Genomic DNA, 21,078 nt, shown 5'->3' on the forward strand with positions numbered 1-21,078 from the left:
TAAAAAAATCAATGGAAAAATATCCTTGGGTGAGGATTAAGAAAAACAAACAAAAAAACAAAACTATCCACAAATGTGAGAAAGTCAGGATAAAAGGAAAAAGATGTGGCTACTGCCAGCCCTCCAAAAGAGTACTCCCTACTCCTCTATATATAGCCCAGCTCAGACCACTAGCAGGGTTGTGCAGGACGCCTATTCCCATGCTGTCTTGACAGTATCTCTCTCTTCACTTAGATCCCTGCTGGATTTCTTGTCTTAATACTTTCTTCAAAATATTAAAAAATTTAACTGTCTAAGATTTTCTCCAAGGTCAGGAAAGGTTTTACAGAGAATGTGGATAAAATGGAGAAGGGAAAAGAATGATTCTGACTGCAACCTCTCTCCTGATGATCTTGACACCAAACATATGCCCTGCCCTGTATTCTTGACAGTAGGCCTGAAGCCAGTTGATGTGATTCCCACTCACCAACAGAGCCAAGGACCAACCACTAAGGAAGGGCAATGGAGGCTCTTGTCTATTGTAGGAAGGACACTATCCCTCTGTCTTTCTTCTCTGTCACTCTTTTGGGATTTCCAAATGTTTGTTTCCATTTTTTTTTAATTTATCCTTTCTTCCTCTGCAGTCTTCCCTACTAACTTTTTGGTTTCTCTTTCTTTTTACTATCCTTTCCTTTCATCTTTATATGTTCTCCCTTTTTTGGATCTGCCCCTTCTTCTCCAATTTCTTGTTGCCCTTTGTTTCTTAGAACTTAAGACCCATCTCCTACACCAAGCCAGACTCAATATATTCTGGCTCCAAAGAGGGGAAAATGCAACTCTCTCTTATGGCCAAGGAAGTCTCTGCCAGAATCTCCAACACCTGTGGAATGACTATTGCTGCAGATCAGTGGTTTCAGGTCCTGCCTTAGATGGCCTAAAGCAACAACAGATCATTGATCTAATTCATCTTACTTCTCAGTTAACTGCCCCTAACCCCATTTATCTATTTTCATTCTATATCACTGTTAAGTTAATCAGGAATCTTCTCACCCCAGTCTTCGTTTGACCAGATTCACTCTGCAAGTGGTCTACCAAGGCCACAGCCTCTTCAATGCTCTGTAGGTGGTGCTTCTTTATCTGGGTCTGAGTATCCCTGGGCAGAATGTTCAGGAACTGTTCTAGCACCAGCAGATCCAAGATTTCTTCTTTTGAGTGTATGTCTGGCCTCAGCCATTGACGGCATAATTCCTGAAGTTGGCCAACAGCCACACGGGGTCCAGCTGCTTCATGATAGTGGAAATTCCGGAAGTGTTGGCGAAAGCTCTCAGGACTGAGACTGTCCATTTGTGCAGTATATTTTTTACTCTGAGAGGAGCTCTCTGTCACAGGTCCCTTGGTCTCCCACAGAGCCCTGATCTGAGGGTTCAAGTACTCAGCCACTTTCAGATCTACCATCATCATTCTGCTGGAACAGTTGTTCCTGTGGGCACACACCACCAGTACCACCTCTGACAACTAAGGCCCAGTCTGGTCTGGAATAAAATCAATAAAAGGATCTTCTTCCTAAGGCACCAAGGACAGAAAAAAAGCAGGTCAATAAGAAAATCACATGAACTTTACTACCTGCTACTTATTGTGAGAGAAAAATGAAAATATCCTGCTTGCCTTCTCTTTAAAATCAACTGCCAGGCAGGCCCTTGGTTTCCCTCCTTTTCTTTATATTATTCAGTTGATCTATAAGACAGCTCATTAAAGACAAATGTCAACTGATGACTTTGCCTTTACAAGAAAATAATAAATCAGTGAAAACTGGTGGGTGAGAAAATTGGCACCCAATGACTCCAAAGAATTTGGGGATTATCCAAAGAGTTCATTGATGTGCTTCCTATCATGTAAAAAATACATAAATAAATTATGAAAACATTCTGAGTTTCTCTTAAATTTTAATATATCTCCTAGCCTTCTGCTTTTAATAAGAGGCACAACTTCTATGACCCTCCATCCTCTTGTAATGATTGAAGCCTTCACTTCGTGGAACATTTGAGACTCTCCTTTACTTGCATGAATACTGGCAGCAGACAGTGAGACCAGAGTAGAAGGAACGTAATTAGGGAAAAAGTAGCCTTTTCTTCTCAGAAAGCATCCCCCAATTAAGTAACTGAGATGCTCAACGTTCTTTTTTCGGACCTTCTTTGCAAGACCTATTAAAGGCACTACGCAGAAGATTTATACCTGTATTTTAAAATGTCTGTTTACTTCCACTAGGAAAAATCACAGCCGACCTTTCTTTACAAAATGTATATCCAAATACCAAGTCGTAAAAAGGGGGGGAAGGGCAGTTGGTGATGCTTACTTAAGCTGACCCTTCCTCTGACTTTACGTTTCGAGGGTCTTTTAGACTTCTAAGGAGCCTACGGAGAGCTTCACAAGCCTCCGTCTCCCTGGGTGATGCAGCAGAACCCGCCCCGAGCTTCTGTGCAGGGTGCCACGGCTCACAAATGAATGGCCGGCTCCTCGCTGTGCACCCGGCTCGGGAGGCCCGGGGACTTCTGCCTCAGAAGAAAGGATCTTCTTAGGCTGAACTGCGGCTCTCGCGGTTAACATCAGCAGCAATGCCTCCCAAGCCTCCCCGCACCCCTGCCTAAAACAAAACAAAACACGCCAGCAGAGGCGGGAACGTAGACTTTCTGAGGGCATTCGGCATTCGTGAGCCCTGCGCCAGCGGGCAGCGTACGAGCGTGCCGCCGCCGCGGGCCCCGGAGTTATCAGCGCAAAGGGCAGGAAGAGCGACCTCCGGAGCCTGACGGCCGGCCTCGCCCGAGACAGGCTCTCGTCGCTGGGCTCCCGGAAATAGCGTCTCGCCTCCAACCACCTTGCAGTGGCCTCGAGCAGAGGCCGGCAGGTCTCTGAGGCTCCGCAGCCGACGCCGAAGGGGAATCGATTCTTAGTTACCTCAGACAGCTGCGTTTCGTGAGGGCCGCTCCCTCATCCTCCGACTCTACCGCAAGTCGCCGCACTTCCGGCGGCTTCTCCAGGACCGCAGCTATCGGCTTCTCGACACCCAGAGGGGGTCCAGAGAACCGAGATGTGCGGATGCAAGGTCACAGGCCTAACAGGCCCGACGGACGTACCGGACGCCTCGCCCGCCTGGGGCCTTCTCTACGCAACTGTCTGAAACCCGCGCTCCTACCGGAAGCGGAAGTGGTGCACTTCCCGACTGGCTCTGCCGCCCAGCTGAGTCAGCCGGCCTGCGCAGGGGCGCCAGGCTTCGCGGAAGGAACCTACCTAGTCCGGTAGGGTTCAGCCCTTGCGCCGGAAGAGTTAATGCTACAGAGTCTCCAGGTTGTGGAGCCTAGAAGGACCCTGCGCGCACCTCGGCCCGTGGGAGTCGCGGTCTCGCGGCCTGGCTCTGAGGCGGTGAGCGTGGGGGTGGTTCCTAAGTCCCCTCAGGAGGCCTGCGGCCGAGTCACCGGGAGCCCCGCCGGGTAAAGGTCGCCGCCCGCTAGTCTCGCAGGGTCCTCGGCCTTCCTGGCCCAGCTGGCCGCACCCGAGCTTTCGTCCCTAGCACATCACCGCCTCGAGAAGGAAGCCTCTTTGTTCCGTTCAGGATCAGCGGACCTGAGGTTACCCCGTTTGAGGCTGTGCATCTCACAATTGTTTTTTCTTGTGAGGTATGTGGAATAGGTTACATTTATAGTTCTCCATGACAGAAATTGAGAGCTAAGAGGTGACTTGCGAGGGTCACATAACTTACCATTGGCCGTTTCTACACTGTAATTTAGTTTCCTGTTGTCCTTTTTCAGGACAGCGTGCTTCCTGTAGAATGGGAACCTTTTTATCCTGTATTTCCTTCCGTGTCTGGCCGAATTACCTGATTAAGATATGCATTCCACAAATATTTACTAAATCATATTCAAAGGAATCTGAGTATTTCGTTTTAGTTTTGTTCTAATTACTAGTGTTTTCATAGTACCAGCCTCTACCAGTCAAGGAATTATTTAAGTCTACCAGGCGTAGTCAGTGTTGCAAACTTCATAGAACAATGTATTTTAATCAAGGAATCTGGCAGAAGTACTCAGGCAATTTCATGAATCAGTATCACAGGGTAGGAAAAGGGAGGGCTTTAGCTGAACGCTGCAGAAATTCCAAGGAAATGGACGTTGAATTTTGGTTGGGGAAAATTATAAGGTACCGATTTTCAGCCAATGTGCTGCAAGAATTTTAAAAACATTCAATACCTGACTGTTTAGTCAGGGGCACTGACCTGTTTTCCCTTACATTGTCAAATAAAAAAAAAAAATGACAGCATCCAACACAATAGCTGTCCAATGTGAATGAATTGTAATTCATTCTCCATGACAGAAATATTTTTGTCAGATTAGCAAAAAATATAATACATTTTTTGGTGTGCTGTAGGAATTTAGTGATTACTTATGTGCTGTGAGATTAAAAAGGTTGAAAATAAGGGGGGGGGGTAACATAAAAGCATAGCCTTGAAAAGCTAGAGAGATTAGTGTGTGAAATTTTTAGTATTTTTACTAAATGTAACTGTGCTACATTTAGGGAAAGAAAGTTAGAAAATAAGTTCATGTAGATCTATGTACTTTGAATGGAAGTGAAGAGAAATGCGTTTAATAGAGCATATACCAGAGCATCATTTGAAGGTTTTTGAGGGAGCTTCTTTCTAGGGTGTTCATCTGGAGGTAAGTTGAAGGTGGAAATGAAAATGAGAGACCACTAACCAGGCCATTACGCTATTTTGCTTTTAGATAGAATGGTGTTACACTCCTCTGAGGTATAGAGCTTGATCCTTTTTGAGTGAGAAAAAGATTAAATGTGGTAACTATAGGCATCTGCCTAAGTCACTTGCTTATGTTTCAAAGCATTTCCATTTCCTTAGTATCTACCAGGTTGGGACTTAGTTTCTTCAAAAGTCAGTATTGCCCTAACCGGTTTGGCTCAGTGGATAGAGCGTCAGCCTGCGAACTGAAGGGTCCCAGGTTTGATTCCGGTCAAGGGCATGTACCTTGGTTGCGGGCACATCCCCAGTGGGGGGTGTGCAGGAGGCAGCTGATTGATGTTTCTCTCTCATTGATATTTCTAACTCTCTATCCCTCACCCTTCTTCTCTGTAAAAATCAATGAAATATATTTAAAAAAAAAAAAAGTCAGTATTGTTTCCAGTCTCAGAACCAGTGGACAATGATGCTTTTAGCATTGAGATTTTCATCAGCTGTCCCAAAGCTGAACACATGATTGGAACTTACTGAATTGAATAAATGGAAGTTCTGCTAGCAGTGCCTTTTGATGTCATTGGCAGACCTGATTCATAGCATGGGTAGGGAGTTGGTTAGGGAAGTGGGAGAAGAGACCCTGTGAAAGAAAGTAGAGAAAACAAAGCACAATATGGTGAAGAGTGAATAAGGGCCACTGATGATTTTCACTGGTTGAAGTTTGAGGCCATAGTTACTTCTTGCTGTGGAACCCATAAAAGTTCCGTGGGTCTTTCCTTTGATCTCACCTTCTCCTGCCTGATCATGGTTTGAGAAAATGATGAATGCACAGGTGGGAGCAATGAAAGCAAATACATGGAGTTTATTTTGAGACACCACCCAACTGCCATAGCAGGCTGAGTATTTTTGCTGGGTAATTGGCTGGACTTAATAGTGCTACTGTTGGCTGAAAAACTTTTTTTTTAGAATTGCCTTAGTTATAGCTTCCTCTTTTACAAGGTTGCTTGATCTTAGCCTGTAACTACCTCCACACCCTATTAACTATGATATTCTTTCATAATCTTAGTGCTCCATAAACCAGTGGCACTTCCTGCAACCAATGTTAGAGGAAAACTAATGGTTAGGCTCTTCTGGACTCCTAGATAAGCAGCTTGTGAGAATTCTATTAGTTGAGGAATGACTGAAAGCCAGTCAGGCTCTTCCCTAAAGGAGTGGAAAATAACTGAAATTTATTTTTATCATTTCCCTGACACTTTTTTTTTTCATAGCACCTGGAATGGGAAAAAAAAAATGGTAGTTTTTGTTACTTCCCAGGAAGTTCTATATCTGGAATGAGAACCATGACATTAATAGAGTAAGACATTTCTAAGGAATAAATGGAATTGAGCAGCACAAAGAGGACCTGAATGGACTACTTGAGTGAGCTGAGCTACAGAGGACTTTGCCAGCAGAAGGATTTATGGGAAACAATTGATCAGAAATACCAGTAGAGAAACTTTTTTAAATTTTCCAAGCAGTGGAAAAATTGAGTCTTGGTTCAAATTAAACAAAATCTACACTGAAGAGAAACCAAATAAAGTCTCAAATATAAAATGTGTATTATTTAAAACCTTAATGTAAATTTAGGAAAACAAACAAAAAAACGGATCTTTAAAAATTTTTTAACTTTTTAATTATGGTGAAATATTTATAAAACTATTACACTCACCTCTAAGAATTGCCATGATTCTGAAACAGTTTCGTTGAAAAATAATACTTGAGAATACACCAGATGTGCACAAGGAAGATCTGAGAGTGGAAAGGTGCCAGTAACAAATTATTTGCCTTCTTACAGATGACTTTGTTAAAGATCAGTCTTTGAGAATGCTATATTGAATGTAATCAAAGTTGGATTTCATTCATATGGACAGCAGAAACTACTAACTTTCTTTTTCACTTAAAGATATTTATAACTGTTACTGAATTCTAGCTCTAGACATCCCAATGTCAGGGTAAACTTGGAGTCTATCCAGGTGGATGGGCTGCTGCCCAGTGAACACTACATACAGAGCAATATTAACACCATTTTCTTTTCTGGCAGTGAGGTAAAATCAGGTACTTTTGGAAGAGGAGGAGCCTCACTGCATCTCTGCTACACAAGATTACTCTGTCCTTGCCTTTGAAGCTTCCACATTCCCATGTTCTCAAGCACCATTAAAAAAAAAGTTTTATTTATTCATTGATTTTAAATAAAGAGGAAGGGAAACATCGATTTGTTGTCCACTTACTTATGCACTTATTGGTTGATTCTCTTTTTTTAAATATATTTTTTGTTAATTTCAGAGAGGAAGGGAGAGGGAGAGAGAGAAACATCAATGAGAGAGAATCATTGATCGGCTGCCTCCTGCACGCCCCCTACTGGGGATGGAGCCCGCAACCCAGGCATGTGCCCTTGACTGGAATGGAACCCGGAACCGTTCAGTCTGCAGGCAGACACTCTATCCATTGAGCCAAACCAGCTAGGGCTATTGGTTGATTCTTGTATGTGCCCTGACGATATGGAATCCACAACCTTGGCATATTCGGACAATGCTCTAACCAGCTGAACTACCTGGCCAGCGCCTCAGCACCACTTTTTTGGTTGTTGCTAATCCTGATCCGATGATATTTTTTCCATTGATTTTTAGAGAGAGTGGAAGGATAGGAGGAAGGGGAAGAATGAGAGAGGGAGAAACATCCATATGTGAGAGACATATCAATTGTTTGCATGCACCCTGACCACTGGGGATTGAAGCTGCAACCCAGGAACATGCCCTTGGCCAGGAATCGAATCCATGACCCTTCAGTGTGCAAGCTGATGCTCTAACCACTGAGCACACTAGTCAGGATGAGCACCACTTTTTATTGAGGCTTATCTCACCTGGGTCTTTACTTGTGAGCACAATTTGCCTACTCTCTTCCTTGTGTCTTTTTCTGTGTTGACTTAGAGTATACAGGTATTCCTGTTACTCCTGACTGGTTCTGCTATATCTGTTGAGGGAGAAGAGGAGCAGGGAAGTTCTGAAAACTGATCATCCATGTCTTGAAGGAGTGAAAGCAAGAGAGGCCTTTATAAGTGGCAGCTTTCTGAGTTCATAATACCTTTACCTCTAGACTAACACTTTAATAATAAGCCCTTATCCCGTTAGCTCATTATCCTTCAATTCAAATGCCTGTGCCTTCTAGGGCATTAAGCTAGTTTTGGGGTTTTTGTTTTGTTTGAATGTTTTTTTCCAATTCAGTAAGGTTTTTTCCCTTTTCTCCTGTTGGTTATTTAAAGCCAAACTCAGTATGAAAAAGAGAGGGAAATATACAGCATTGAATTTGGAGGATAAAATGAAGATTCTAAGTAGGATTGAAGCTGGATGATCTCTTAAAAGTGTAAAGGATGAATTTGGAATCAGCAAATCAACATTTTATGACATTAAAAAGAATAAGAAATTTATTTTGAACTTTGTACTGAAGCAGGACATGCCATTAGTTGGGGCTGAGAAGAGAAAGAAGACAACAGGAACCAAATGTGATGTGGACAATGCTGTCTACATATGGTATCAATAGAAACACTCAGCTAGTGTCGCTGTTAGAGGTGTGGAGCTTCAGACTGCTGCAGAGATTCGCACAGTGTTTTGGGCAAACAGACTTCAAAGCTAGTACTGGTTGGCTTTTTATTATTTATTTTTTGTTGAAAGTATTACATATGTCCCCCTCCCCAGTGACCCCTCCAGCCCGCCCCCTACCCACCCACTCCCCCACCCCCATTGGGAACCGAAAAATATGAGTGGAGCAAGTCCTAAGTTCAGTTTCAGAAACTGTTGAGCCATTTCAACAAAAATTGTCCATACTTATCAAAGAGGAGAAACTGTGTCTAGCTCAACTATACAGTGGGGGTGAGACTGACCTCTTTTGGAAATCAGTGCCAAAGAACAGACAAGTAGAAAAGATGTCTGCCTGCCTGGAAGGAAAATACACAGAGAACGGTTATCTGCTCTCTTATATGCAAATGCAGATGGCACTCATAAGTTAAAGTCTCATTATTGGAAAATCAAAGCTGCCCAAAAATGTGAAAGAGGACAAAAGTACATTACCTGTTATATATAAACCTAGTAAAAATGTTTGGTTCACCAGAGAATTATTTTCAGAATGGTTCTTTCAAAATTTTGTTCCTGAGGTCAAGCATTTTCAACTTAACTTTCTAAGATTCCATGAAGAGGATGTTAGAGCTTGTTACTTCTGGACAATTCCCCAGTTCACCTTTCTGCTGAATCACTAACTAGTGAGGATGGTCGAATAAAATGCATGTTCTTTCCCCACAACACTTCAACCTTGATTCAACCGATGAATCAAGGTATGATCTTAAGCTGCAAACAACCTTATAGGTGGAAGCAACTTGAAGAGAGTCTTGTAATTTTTTTAAGAAATTGATGATGAGCCCTGACCAGTTTGGCTTAGTGGATAGAGCATCGGCCCTCGGACTGAAGGGTCCCAGGTTCGATTCCAGTCAAGGGCATGTACCTTGGTTGCGGGCACATCCCCAGTGGGGGGTGTGGAGGAGGCAGCTGATCAATGTTTCTCTCTCATCGATGTTTCTAACTCTCTATCCCTTTCCCTTCCTCTCTGTAGAAAAATCAATAAAAATATATATATTTTAAAAATAGAAATAAAGTTTTAATCAGAAGTGCCTGCAAGCTAGATTGAAGGCTAAAAGAAAATGTTTCTAATAAATGTACTTTTTAAAAAAAATTTAATCCTCACCCAAGGATATTTTTTCCATTTTTATAGATTTTTATAGAGTGGAGAGGGAAAGATAGAAATATTGGTCAGAGAAACACGTCAGTTGTTTGCCTCCTGCACGAGCCCTGCCCAGGGAGGAGCCTGCAACCAAGGTTATGTGCCCTTGACCGGAATCAAACCCGGCTGGTGCTCTATCCACTGAGCTAAACTGGCTAGGGCTAATAAATGTACTTTTGGTTTAACTCATCTTGCTATTCTTGAGCTCCTAACACTTAACTTAGTTAGGAAGTCTCCTAATGCTAATAAATTTGCTAGTTGGTTTCCTATAACATACATCAAGACTTTTTACATGCTTTGTTTCAAATGCTTGTGAAACATTTACAAAAATTACAAGTCTTAAAACAGTGGTGATTTTGCCTATTTCAAGTATGTATCAGTTGATAATTCTATGATTATCAGTAGCAAATAACAATAGTAATGATTCAATAGCCATTTCAGAGTATGATGTTGACACCAGTAAATTCTTTCATTCTTACAATAAAAACTCTTAAAATTTCTGATGAGTTTTCTTGGGAAGAAACCCCCAAACAAAATTTAATGCTTGTTTAACGTCTAGTCTCTGGCGCTAGTCTTTGTCCTCACTGCTGTCTGCCTACTTTTAGTCTGCCTCTGCCAGGCATTTTCACATTGCTTAAATGTATTACTGATTCTCCACTTAGGAGCCTTTCTGCTGGTCTCCTGTGCTACATTTACTACATGGATGTGTAGCTATTGCTCAGGGTCAGGCCACATCTCCTTTGTACCCATTTGAACTTAGGGGGCAGGGGTATTTATTGCATCATTCTCCTTTGGCATAAAAGCCAGTCGGAATCTGTTCTGGTTAGAGTCTGCAGTAAGGAAGGACCTCTAAGGGAAGACCTCATCAAGCCTGCCTGCAATATCAGACTGCTACCTGAAGTTCTTCCAATGTGGTCTTACATTGATCTCAGCACCAGGGGGCTTAGAAGACAGTCCTGCAAATATTATCTGACCACAGATGGCACAAACAGGTGCATACTTTCTATGTGCTAGGCACTGTGCTAAATGTTTTTTACATGCAATAATTTGTGATATTATCTCATGAAAGAAGGCCAAGAACCACTATGCATCTGAAATTTGCTAGAAAGGGAGCTAACACTGGGACTGAGTAAAGGCCCCTATTGGAAAGCCTTTCAGTCCCAAAAGCAAATACCTGGGAGTCCTTGTTGCTATAAGCCTCAAGTTGCAATGCTCCAAGTAGGAGCAACACCAGTTGGACACATCATAAGATTAGGAGGAGCGAGAGTGAAGGGGGAGGGGCACTTTCTATTCTTATAAGATTTAAATGCATACAGGTTGTGATCTTAACCAGAGAATGCTTATTAACATCAACTTGATACCACCCACCAATTTCATGGCATCAGCAACCACATCATCCCTGCCTCACTCCTACCACTGTGGATCCTACACTAATCTCTCAAATCCTTAACGTCCCCGCCCCCCACACACACACCACCACTGCCCTCTTGTGGATAAGAGAAAGGCAGAGAAATAAATAAGATTTTTTTTTTTTTTTTAATATATCCCATCGAAGGGAGAGGGAGAGTTAGAAACATTGATGAGAAAGATCGATCAGCTGCCTCCTGCACGCCCCCTACTGGGGATGCGCCCGCAACCAAGGTACATGCCCCTGACTGGAATTGAACCTGGGACCCTTCAGTCTGCAGGCCGAGGCTCTATCCACTGAGCCAAACTGGTTAGGGCAAAACAAAGATTTTTAAAAATTGGCTCAGAAAACCAAGGAAGAACTCAATTCTAAACTGAGGCAGGGCTGAGGCCAGACTAATAAAAATGGGCGGGGCACATAGGGTTCTTTTTCTCACTTAAAATTGCTAATTTGATAGCTGGTTTCCAACGGAATGTTTTGTTTCCCAAACAAGCAGCTAGTTAGATATTTTCCTGAGATGTTTTCAAGGCATCAGAATGTCCTTCTAGAATACCTCCTTGTTTTTTATCTCCCACAAGCATACACTCCTAAAATTCCTATTCCTGATTACCCATTCTATATTTTATTGATTTTTTACAGAGAGGAAGGGAGAGAGATAGAGAGTTAGAAACATCGATGAGAGAGAAACATCGATCAGCCGCCAACTGCACATCTCCCACTGGGGATGTGCCCGCAACCCAGGTACATGCCCTTGACCGGAATCGAACCTGGGACCTTTCAGTCCGCAGGCTGACGCTCTACCCACTGAGCCAAACCGGTTTCGGCTGATTACCCATTCTAAAATATGCTTTCTCCTAATAATTTTGCCTTCTCCACTAATGGGCAATAATTCAGTTATAGCAGGACCACCTTTTCCTGGGAATCATTTGTAAGACCAAATATCCTGTCTCTGAAGAGCCCGATCTTCCTTCAGCTACTTTCCAAGAAATAAAACATTATAAACAAAAAAATCAGATACTTTCACTGCTGTACACTACAGAAGAAAACCTCAGAGACCATTATGACATCATAATGGTCTTTGTTACCATGCCACACCCTACCTCACCCTGTCTGCTGCCACCTTTGTGGGACAACTTCTCGACCAACACAGCAAGACCACAAAGAGAAAGCAGGTCCTCCAAACAGTTCAACACTGGAGGCCAGGACACTTTCAATGAAGAGTCACACACTTTCATGTTTCTTGAAGGTATTTATTACCATCCAAACATATTTCCAGCAGGGAAAGGCATGATCCCTAATTTCCCTAAAAATCTGTGTTTTCAAAGTCTCCTAGGGAACCCTTCTTACATAACCCTCTGAAGACTCCAGAGTTCTGTTTATCCTTCTCTGACAGAGGTGGGGGAAGTCTTGATCTCTGTACAGGTCAGAGTACAGAGATCCAGATTAGAGTAATTCAGATTCCAGTTCCCTCTGCCAATTCCTAGGCTGACCTGCAAATTCCTTCTTACTATTTCCCTTAGGCCTCTGGGTCCTTTTTGTCTGAGGTGACAATGACATTCATGGCCTGCCAATGGGCCTTCCTGTGAGGCCACTGAGGTGTGCTGTGGCTTCCCTGTCAAGGCCTTTTGGAGAGCTACAACTAACCACCAGTCTTTCTTTGCCCTCAAGATGGTTTCCCAGGAGATATAGCCCCTTTTCTTTGGTCTCAAGGGCCTCAGGAGTTCAAATACTTCTGCTGAATGTCCCAAGTAAGGAAGCAGTAACAAAAAGTCATATAGATTCCCAAAGTTGCTGGGAAAGACAAGATTAATTAAGGCATCCAAATCACAATGTGGCCAAATATACTAAGGGGGTAGGCACCATGAGACAAGGTGAATAGAGAATTCTGCCCTGAGCAGGTCACCTCAAAGACTTTTCGTCCTTACTAGTTCAGACAGAATTCCATTTTAGTTTGATGCTAGTCCTTTGCTGCCTCTGCTTCTCCCCTGCAATGACTACCCCCACCCCCACCCCCACACACATACCCATCCTTGTTACTCTTTACAATAATTACCTCAAAAACAGATGATTTCACCCAGCCCCTACGGCTCACTGGTTGAGTGTTGACCTATGGATCAGAGGTTACAGTTAGGTTCCTGGTCAGTGCACATGCCGTGTTGTGGGCTCCATCCCCAGTGGGGGGAGGGGGAAGACATGCAGGAGGCAGCCCATCAATGATTCAAATTATTGATGTTTCTCTCTTTCTCCTCTCCCTTCCTCTCTGAAATCAATAAAATAAATGTAAAAATAAAACAACACAGATGATTTCGGTCAGCAGGGCAAGAAATACCAGCTCTCAACAGCAGACCCCTCTGAATATGCCACCTTATCTCTGGTGAAATGAAACTCCATTGTTTCTATCTGGTGTGAGTTTTCTGATGACTCATAAGGCGTGAACTCCGAGAAAAGCTTTCTCCACATTCAGAACATTTATAGGGTCTCTCTCCTGTATGGGTTCTCAGATGACGAATCCGATTGGAGCTGTGAGAAAAACTGTCTCCACACTCATGACAGGTATAGGGTTTCTCTCCTGTGTGAATTCTCTGGTGCCTGATTAAGTTGGATCTATGAGAAAAGTTTTCCCCACAAAGGGTACATTTATATGGTTTCTCTCCTGTGTGCGTTCTCTGATGTCTGGTAAGGTGCATGCCCTGCCGGAAGCTTTTCCCACAGGTCAGACATTCAAAGAGTTTCTTCTCTGTTTTGTGGCTTCCATGATTTGTAAGAAAGGAGCTGCTGTCACTCATTGCTTCCCCACAGTCGGAGAAGGGGAAAAGCCTCTCTTTCTCATGAGTTCTTTCATGTATGACAAGGTGGGAACTTCGAGAGAAACTTTTTCCACACTCAGCACACTTATAGGGTCTCTCTCCTGTGTGAATTCTCTGGTGCCTAAGGAGATTGGAACTGTGAGCAAAAATCTCACCACACTCAGGGCACTTGTAGGGCTTTTCACCGGTGTGTGTTCTCTGGTGTCTGTGGAGATTGGAGTTGCAAGAGAAGCTTTTTCCACATACATTACACTGATAGGGCTTCTCGCCTGTGTGGGTGCGTTGATGGCGAGTCAGGTGGGTATTCTGACTGAAGCTTTTTCCACATTCAAGGCACTTATGGGCCTCCTCTCCAAAATGTGCTCTGTGTAGTGATAAAAAGTGTGGGCTCCCACCAAAGATTTCACCACACTCTACACCCATACACAGTCTTTCTGCTGCATGTATTCTCTGGTGCCTAATTAGATTTGAGTTACTAGAGAAATTTTTGCCACACAAGGGACATAAATGGAGCTTCTTTGGCTGCAGTTCCTTTGGCCGGCCTGCTTCTCTGCAACTTGTGGCTCCCACTATGGACTGCTCCATCTGATCCTCTGGGGGAAGCTCCCAATGCCCTTCTGCCCTGTCTCCAGGCCGTCCCTGCTCAGGACTCCAGGGCACCTCCCCTCTGGCCTGGCCAGTCAGAAGCACCTGTAGATGGATGTTCTCAGGAGAAATAGACTGAGCACTTTCTTCCCGGCTCTCAAATTTCTCTTCTGGTAAAGTGAGAGAAACCAAACCCTACATTATTTTTACCCTAAAGAAAATCCCATATGCCCACTACTGCCAGTAGGTCAGAAGTCCAGAAAGACGGGCTATATCTGTTTTCTATCTTCCCCATACAGGGAAAACACTCTAGAGAGGTATCTGGATAAAAGATGGGGCCATTGGTCAGGAACCAGAGCTCAGACCAGTCTTATTCCCTTGTAGGGGCCCCCATATCCCTCTTCAACTGAGCCTCTAGCTCTGCCCTTCGGAAATGGGTGGGATGGAGCAGGGCTGAGACTAAGATGGGAAAATGAACCCAGGCGTGAATGCTTCCTTACGTTTTGAACTCTGGGTGCCTTGCCTGCCTCACTGGGATGAAAGTGGGCAGTGGGGACACAGGACCTTCCTGGTAGCAGTGATGGACTAGCCCCACACCCAAACCCTCAAAGGCCTCACTCCCAACAAGGGGAAACTAGATGGGCAGGCTCCTCAAGTTCCTTACCTGGAGCTGGGTTTCTGGGGCTCAGTCCCTCCTTGCAAATCTGGACACTGGGCTCCCATGGTTTTCTTCCTTGTTCCACCTGGATGCTCAGGGCCTCCTGATTGGGAACCTGAGATTCTGTTCACAATGAAAGATATCGATTTTTGTGTCACCACATTCCCCCACCAAGCAGAGGAAACACAGTCATGTTCCCTGTCCTCTGTGAGTAGATACAGAGGGTAAAATAAGTCTGAAATATACATTAACCTGCTAAACTGTTCCCAGTGGTTACCTCTAAAGAAAGAAATTGGGGGAAGACTATAGCTTTTTTCTTTTTACACTTTTGTAGTACCTGGGATTTTTCTACAATGAGAATGTACCACTTTTGTAATTAAAACAACCAAACCAAAATGGTCAGAGTGGTCAGTTCCTTAAGTAATCAGTTTAATATTGTAAAAGAGCCTTGACTCTTACGTATAGAGAATAGAATTTAGTCTGACTGGGCAACTCCAGAAGAGGAAACTATAATATGATGGACAATCAGAAAAGGATCTGGAGGCTCTAAAACGACCCTGAGGTCGAAATCAAAATGTGCCATTCCTATGCTATGCTAAAAACAAAAACCTCACTCTAACTCCAGCAAACTTGGACTTTAAACAGTTTAGTTCTAAGAACTTGTGATCTGAACATCTCTTCCAATTTAGCACTCACTGAAAGAGCTGTGCTCAACTTAGGCACCAAACCACAGCAGAGTAATAGGGAAGCTAGAGAAGGTCCAAATGAAGGGAAACAAACCCAGCAGTGACCCCTTTGCAGAATTAGTGCAAGTGAACTGACAGCTGTGCTTCTCTTTATAAAAACGTAACTTATGAAAACAAAGTCCAGTGTGACTCTGCTATGGTGTGTGTCAATGTAGCCATAATTGTAACGGACACATTGCTGTCTTAGGTTGTTTTTAAAGACTTCCCTCAACTTTTATTATGAGAATTTTCATACATACTTAAAAGTTGAAGGAATTAAACAATACCTCTACACTCTTCACCTAAATCCTGAGTTTCTGTGCAATCTCCATCTAAAAAACTGTTGGGTTTTTTTGGTCATATTTCATAGGCATCATTTAAAATCTTGCATAATAGGTCAACACACAGGTGCACCTTAATTTACACTTGATTCATTTAGCTCCAGTTTTGAATATATATCACTTCCAAATTTCCATAAGTTCCTCCCTACTTACTGAATTTTTAAGGGCTGGGAGAGCTGCTAAGCTGGAATGCTGGTGCCACTACCCCTGAAATTTGTGTCTTTGGGGAAGGGCCTAGAAATACTAATGAAGTATAGAAAACACAAGTGAAATCAGAAGAGTAAGCATTTCAAAATTGCAAGTCATCAAGAACTTTATAGTTCCACAGCATCCTAGGACATTGAGAATGTGTCATGCTTGGAAGGGGGTCAGTCACTGGATTTGATTTTGTTCTATTTGTTCTGCCTTGGGAAGACCATTATAGCTCTGACTCCTTGCCTTCAGCTCTGGCAGCTGGGGCCTTTAAGTGTGCCAAATGTGCCACATCCGTTCAACCAATCAAAGCGTAATATGCTAATGATATGCTAAGGCCACTCAACTGCTTGCTATGATGTACTGACCACTAGGGGGCAGATGCTCCAACTGGTAGGCTAGCTCGCTGCTGGGGTCCAGCCGATCCCAACTGGGACAGAGCGAGACTGGATGGACTCGCCCTGGAGCCCTCCCGCAGTCCCTCCCCTGCTGGTCAACCTCCCGTGTCCCTTCCCCGATCGTGCATTGGTGGGGTCCCTTGGCCTGGCCTGCACCCTCTTGCAATCCAGGACCCCTCAGGGGATGTCAGAGAGCCAGTTTTGGCCTGATCCCGCAGGCCAGGCCGAGGGAACCCACTGGTGCATGAATTCGTGCACCGGGCCTCTAGTTTTAGAATAAGGGAGGCCTTTTGAAAAAATTAGGAACTTATGTCCGGGAGGTGAGTGACTAAGACATAGGAACCTAGTCAGAAATGACTCAGTCTTCATCCCTAGAAAAGAAGTCCTTACCCAGTGAGTCCACATTCTCATAACTCTCCTGCACCGTGTCCCTGGAGAGGGCCCTCTTACTAGGATCCTGATGCCCCCACTCCTCCTGGGAGATGTACATAGCCACGTCCTCTAAGCTCTCAGGCAACTGAAACAGCACAAGATCTCCTTTAGCCCCTGAGGCACCAAGAACAATTCAAGCAAAGTCAAGGGTTAAAGGGGCAAAACCCAGGAGTGCCCAGAACACATTTCATGGGGAGTGAGGTGAGGCCTAGGAGTGAGGTGAGATGGAGGCATATAAAGAAAGCTGGGGAGACACATTGGTGAGGAAGTAAGGATCCTCTCCAAGTGACCAAAGGACCCCACCACCACAAGAGCAACACAGTGTGTATGAGGATGTGTGTGTGTGTGTGTGTGTGTGTGTGTGTGTGTGTGCACTGAGGGAAGACATTGGGAACTTCCACATCACCTGGGGCCCAGTCATCTTGTCTTCCATGTTTCCTTCGGGAGGAAAGAGAGAAAGCCAGGGAGCAGATAATGCTGAAGGTGACAGAAATCATGATGAGAATGGCATTCCTAATTCTTGGCAACCCAAGGATTATAACACAGTATCCATTCCCCATCACCCAGTCTGCTCTGAGGACTGAACACTGAACAAAAGAAGGCAAGACAAGCACAATTAAGCTACATCCAAAATGACATCCTAAATGCAGGGGTGGGAATAGGAATATCACTAGTCTGTCTGCAGCATTCAAGCCCTCAATCATTCATCTAGCTCTAAAAGTCTCTGTTCTGCATACAAAAGAGCAAAGAAATCTCCCTCCTCCTCCCACTTCCAGAAGAACCCAACCACCACTTCTAGATCTTTCACTCCATTCTGGGAACCCTGAGCCAGAAATTCCCTCTCCTTGGCATAGGTGCTTCATCCTACTGTCAAAGGCAAACCCGAAGCCCCTTCTCCCTCCCACCTACCCAGATAACTGTTCCTCACCCCTCTCCTTTACAGCCTGGGGGTCCCTTTTAGGGCTGGGGCCTAGCAGCTCCTGCAGCCTGGGACCAGGGCTTCGCTCAGTCTCCATTGGCTCCAGCTTGAAGCTCGGTGACTTTCGTGCTGTTTCCAGAGACAAAGGCTCCTCCAAAAGCACTTCTGTTCCCCGCCCATGGTTTGTGACCTGGGAACCAACCCACATTACTCATCATCACAACAGGGCCCCACAGGAAGGGAAATCAGTACAGAATTCTGAGGGCAAACCTTCAACAGGGAACCACTGGTACATACCTTTGGACCCAGCTAGAGAGAAGGATGGTTTCCACTACAGGGTTTTCTGATCCCAAGTGCATGAGAGAAAATGGGGATGGAGGGTTGGGGTGGGGAAAAGAGTCCACTCCCTGAGCACACCTGCCCACATAGCTCCTCTGGACACACCTTACTCCCTCTAGATTCCCCCTACCTTTTCTAGATGCTCCCTTTCCTCACTACTGGATAAGTTAAACTTGGCTGGCTCTGGGGGCACACGTGCCCTCAGAGTCTCAGTGACAAACTGGTTTTCTAAGTCCACAATTAACTCCCACCCAGCTCTGTTTAGGAGACCAGACTGCAGACCCTAATATAACAAGAGCTAACAGCTATTAAGCACTAACTACGAGCCAGTAGTGTGATCAAAACTACATGGCCCTGACCAGATGCCTCAGTTGGTTGGAGCAGCAGTCGCCAACCGGTGGTCCGTTGAGGTCTGACAGGTTGACGACTGCTGGGTTGGAGTGTCATCCCGATATGCCAACGTTTCTGGTTCCATCCGGTAAGGGGACATACAAGAATCAACCAATGAAGGCATAAATAAGTGGAACAACAAGTCGATGTCTCTCTCTCCTTTCCTTTCTCTCTCTCCAAAATCATTTTTTTAAAAAACGTATGTCTGACTGTAACAACTTGCTTGAGTGCTTTTCACCAAGCAAAATAAAAAATACTGGTAAAAGTGTGATTCAGAAAGTAGTGTGACTGTTTAAAGCAGCGATTTTCAACGGTGTGCTGCAAGAATTTGGAGGGGAGGGGACACGCTACATACTGCTCTCCCTCTAACCCTAAAAGCAACACCAGGAAGGTATTCTACCATTCACACTTGACCAGTGGCGTATCTGAGACTAATAAAGGCTAACTTGCCCAAAGTCACAACGCTAGTAGGAAACAAGAGTGACGATTTAAACCCTGCAAACTAAGTTTGGGGCTCCCATTAATGCAGAGACACTGCCTCCATATGGAAACAGGACACTTTACTACTCACTCTGTTCATTGGGTAAAATCTGGAAGATGACTATTCCTAACTGAACTACAACAAGGCCTCTGGCCCATTTAAGGTCTATTCAGGGAAACCAAGTAAATAGGGAAGTGGGCCAACATGCTGTCCCAGTCCTAGGGTCAAACAAACCGCGGATACAACAGCTCTTTTTCTCACCTGCTGCCTCAGTTTCCCAAGCTCTCTCTGCATATCTTCTACAAGGGTCACTGCTTCCTCGCCGCTCTCCGGGTGCAGCTCCTGCACCCTGCTCTGGATCTCCTGGGGCAGGATGATTAGAAACTGCTCCAGCACCAGCAGCTCCAGGATCTGCTCCTTGGTGCGCATCTCAGGCCGCAGCCATCCATGGCAAAGTTCCTGGAGCCGGCTGAGGGCTTCCCGGGGCCCAGCGGCCTCTTGGAAGCGGAACCGTCTGAAGAGCAGGTGGGAGGCCTCCGGGCTGGGCCCCGGGTCCGGCGGGAGCAGCTCCTGGCTCCAGGCGCAGTCCTCCTCCAGTTTCACTATCAGGAGCCCTTCCCGATCCTGGGAGCCCGGGCCCGACGCCATCGTCAGGCCCCCGGAGTGCCCTACCCGGGAAACCAGCGGTGCCCGCCTGGAAAGGAGCCCCCAGCCTCGCACAAGGATGGCCGGCGTCAGCAGAAGCCCGAGGACCCTGGGCTTCAGGTCGCGGCCGAAGAGCCCGCTCTAGCCGGGCCGCAACCGCCTGCGGCACCTTGGCCTCTCAGTCGGTGCAGGAGCCGCCGCGCCAGCCCTCGGCCCAGCCCTCCCCAGGGCCTCCCTAGGCACGGACCTGGGCGCCCCGCTTCTCGCCGCGTCACGAACTCACGCAGAACTCCGCTCTCCGCTTCCCCGCCGGAAGTCTCAGCGCGAGAGTTAGGCGTCCACGGCCAACGGCGCCAGCTGGGGACCCACCTCCAGGTGACGTTCTGCGAACTACAGCGCCCATTGGTCCAGACCTCGCCACGGATTCACCGCCGACCAACCAGGAAGGGAGAGTCATCTGCCGGGACGGGAGGAGCGAGGGGCCAATTCAAGGCGAGAGGCGGAGTCGTCCGACAAGCCCTGACACCCTGGAGGTTCCAAGGGAGAGGATGGCTTCGCTAAATAGATTTATAAAAATTGGTCCTAAAGCGGGCGTGACCGGCGGGCCACGTGGGCCCGAATCCCCCGGAAAGTTTACTAAGATACAAACCCTCGAGCCACGCGAGATTCAGTGCGTCAGAGTGTCGGGGTGGCTCGGAAATCTGACTTGTTAACATCGCCCCCCCCCCCCAGAAATTCTTCACCCATAAGCCTATTTGAGAGTCACTGTCCCAGTCATGACGGATTAAAGGCGGTCTCCACCCGCTCCGGCAGTTCAGGGCTGCAGGAGAGGGAGCCATCTACCCCAGCGGCACCGGAGGCTCCCGACCCGGTGTCCACCAGCCCGCTCGGCCTCTCGGGGGGGCCCGTAAGCGAGCTGCCCCGCCCAGGTCGGCGCCCCGCGGGGCCTGCCGGGAGGTGCGGTCCGTGGCGCTGCAGGTGACGGCGCCAACCCCGCGGTATGGGGGTTCGGGGCTGGCGGCCTGCGGTGGCCACCCGACCGCCCGGCGTCCAGTTTGGGGCGGCTGGATGGGATGGCCCGGAAGGCCGCTAGGGACTCGGCCCTGCGCCGCCGCTTCCGGTTTTAAACCGGATTTTAAACTTGCCTGGAACGTGTTGCTCGTTGTCCAGCCCTGCGGGCGCGGGATCCTCTCTCCCTCCCGGCTCCGCCGTGAACTTTCGTGGTGAGAGGTGACTGGAAG

General features: G+C 46.0%; 2 protein-coding genes and 1 long non-coding RNA gene across 39 annotated transcripts in view; 1 reads left to right on the forward strand and 2 right to left on the reverse strand.

Moving 5' to 3' along the window:
* The window catches only part of ZNF75A (zinc finger protein 75a), a 44,157-nt gene extending 42,668 nt beyond the window's left edge, over positions 1-1,489 (reverse strand). For 11 of the 29 annotated variants that reach the window (XR_004967719.1, XR_004967718.1, XM_036310556.1 and 8 more), the window contains exon 1: positions 1,030-1,486. Coding sequence is in view for 17 of the 29 variants with exons in the window: in XM_036310556.1 (XP_036166449.1) it covers positions 1,030-1,440 (411 nt within the window). In the remaining 12 variants the exon portion in view is untranslated. Of the gene's footprint in view, positions 1-1,029 lie in introns of all 29 variants that reach the window. The other 18 variants (XR_004967721.1, XR_004967723.1, XR_004967717.1 and 15 more) reach the window with 7 other exon arrangements.
* Positions 1,413-20,937, reverse strand: ZNF263 (zinc finger protein 263). Of its 9 annotated transcripts, none has more exons than XM_036310537.1 (7): positions 20,681-20,928; positions 19,454-20,294; positions 17,992-18,172; positions 17,470-17,540; positions 17,022-17,148; positions 14,982-15,098; positions 12,160-14,487 (listed from the first exon to the last, which is right to left on the reverse strand). In XM_036310537.1, the coding sequence occupies exons 2-7, from the start codon at positions 19,838-19,840 to the stop codon at positions 13,322-13,324; spliced, it is 2,049 nt and encodes a 682-aa protein (XP_036166430.1). In that variant the 5' UTR covers positions 19,841-20,294; positions 20,681-20,928; the 3' UTR covers positions 12,160-13,321. The 9 variants fall into 9 exon arrangements, with proteins under 9 accessions (XP_036166435.1, XP_036166434.1, XP_036166430.1 ...); XM_036310536.1 differs by having other exon boundaries at positions 20,487-20,928; XM_036310535.1 differs by having other exon boundaries at positions 19,454-20,364; positions 20,487-20,928.
* LOC118656874 lies at positions 3,319-6,960 on the forward strand. Its single transcript, XR_004967737.1, has 2 exons — positions 3,319-3,650; positions 6,792-6,960. It is a non-coding gene; the product is annotated as an uncharacterized LOC118656874 (long non-coding RNA).
* Positions 20,938-21,078: the final 141 nt, after the last annotated feature.

This window comes from Myotis myotis, unplaced genomic scaffold, assembly GCF_014108235.1.
Source record: "Myotis myotis isolate mMyoMyo1 unplaced genomic scaffold, mMyoMyo1.p scaffold_m19_p_5, whole genome shotgun sequence".
Taxonomy (NCBI): domain Eukaryota; kingdom Metazoa; phylum Chordata; class Mammalia; order Chiroptera; family Vespertilionidae; genus Myotis; species Myotis myotis.

Bases quoted from the DNA above. Each gene is read 5' to 3' on its own strand.
- ZNF263 (XM_036310537.1), bottom strand. From the start codon at position 19,840: ATGGCGTCGGGCCCGGGCTCCCAGGATCGGGAAGGGCTCCTGATAGTG. The intron at 18,173-19,453 runs GTGAGAAAAAGA...GTTGGTTCCCAG, and splicing joins TTGGGAAACTGAGGCAGCAG to GTCACAAACCATGGGCGGGG. The intron at 17,149-17,469 runs GTGATGTGGAAG...GTGCTGTTTCAG, and splicing joins ACAAGATGACTGGGCCCCAG to TTGCCTGAGAGCTTAGAGGA.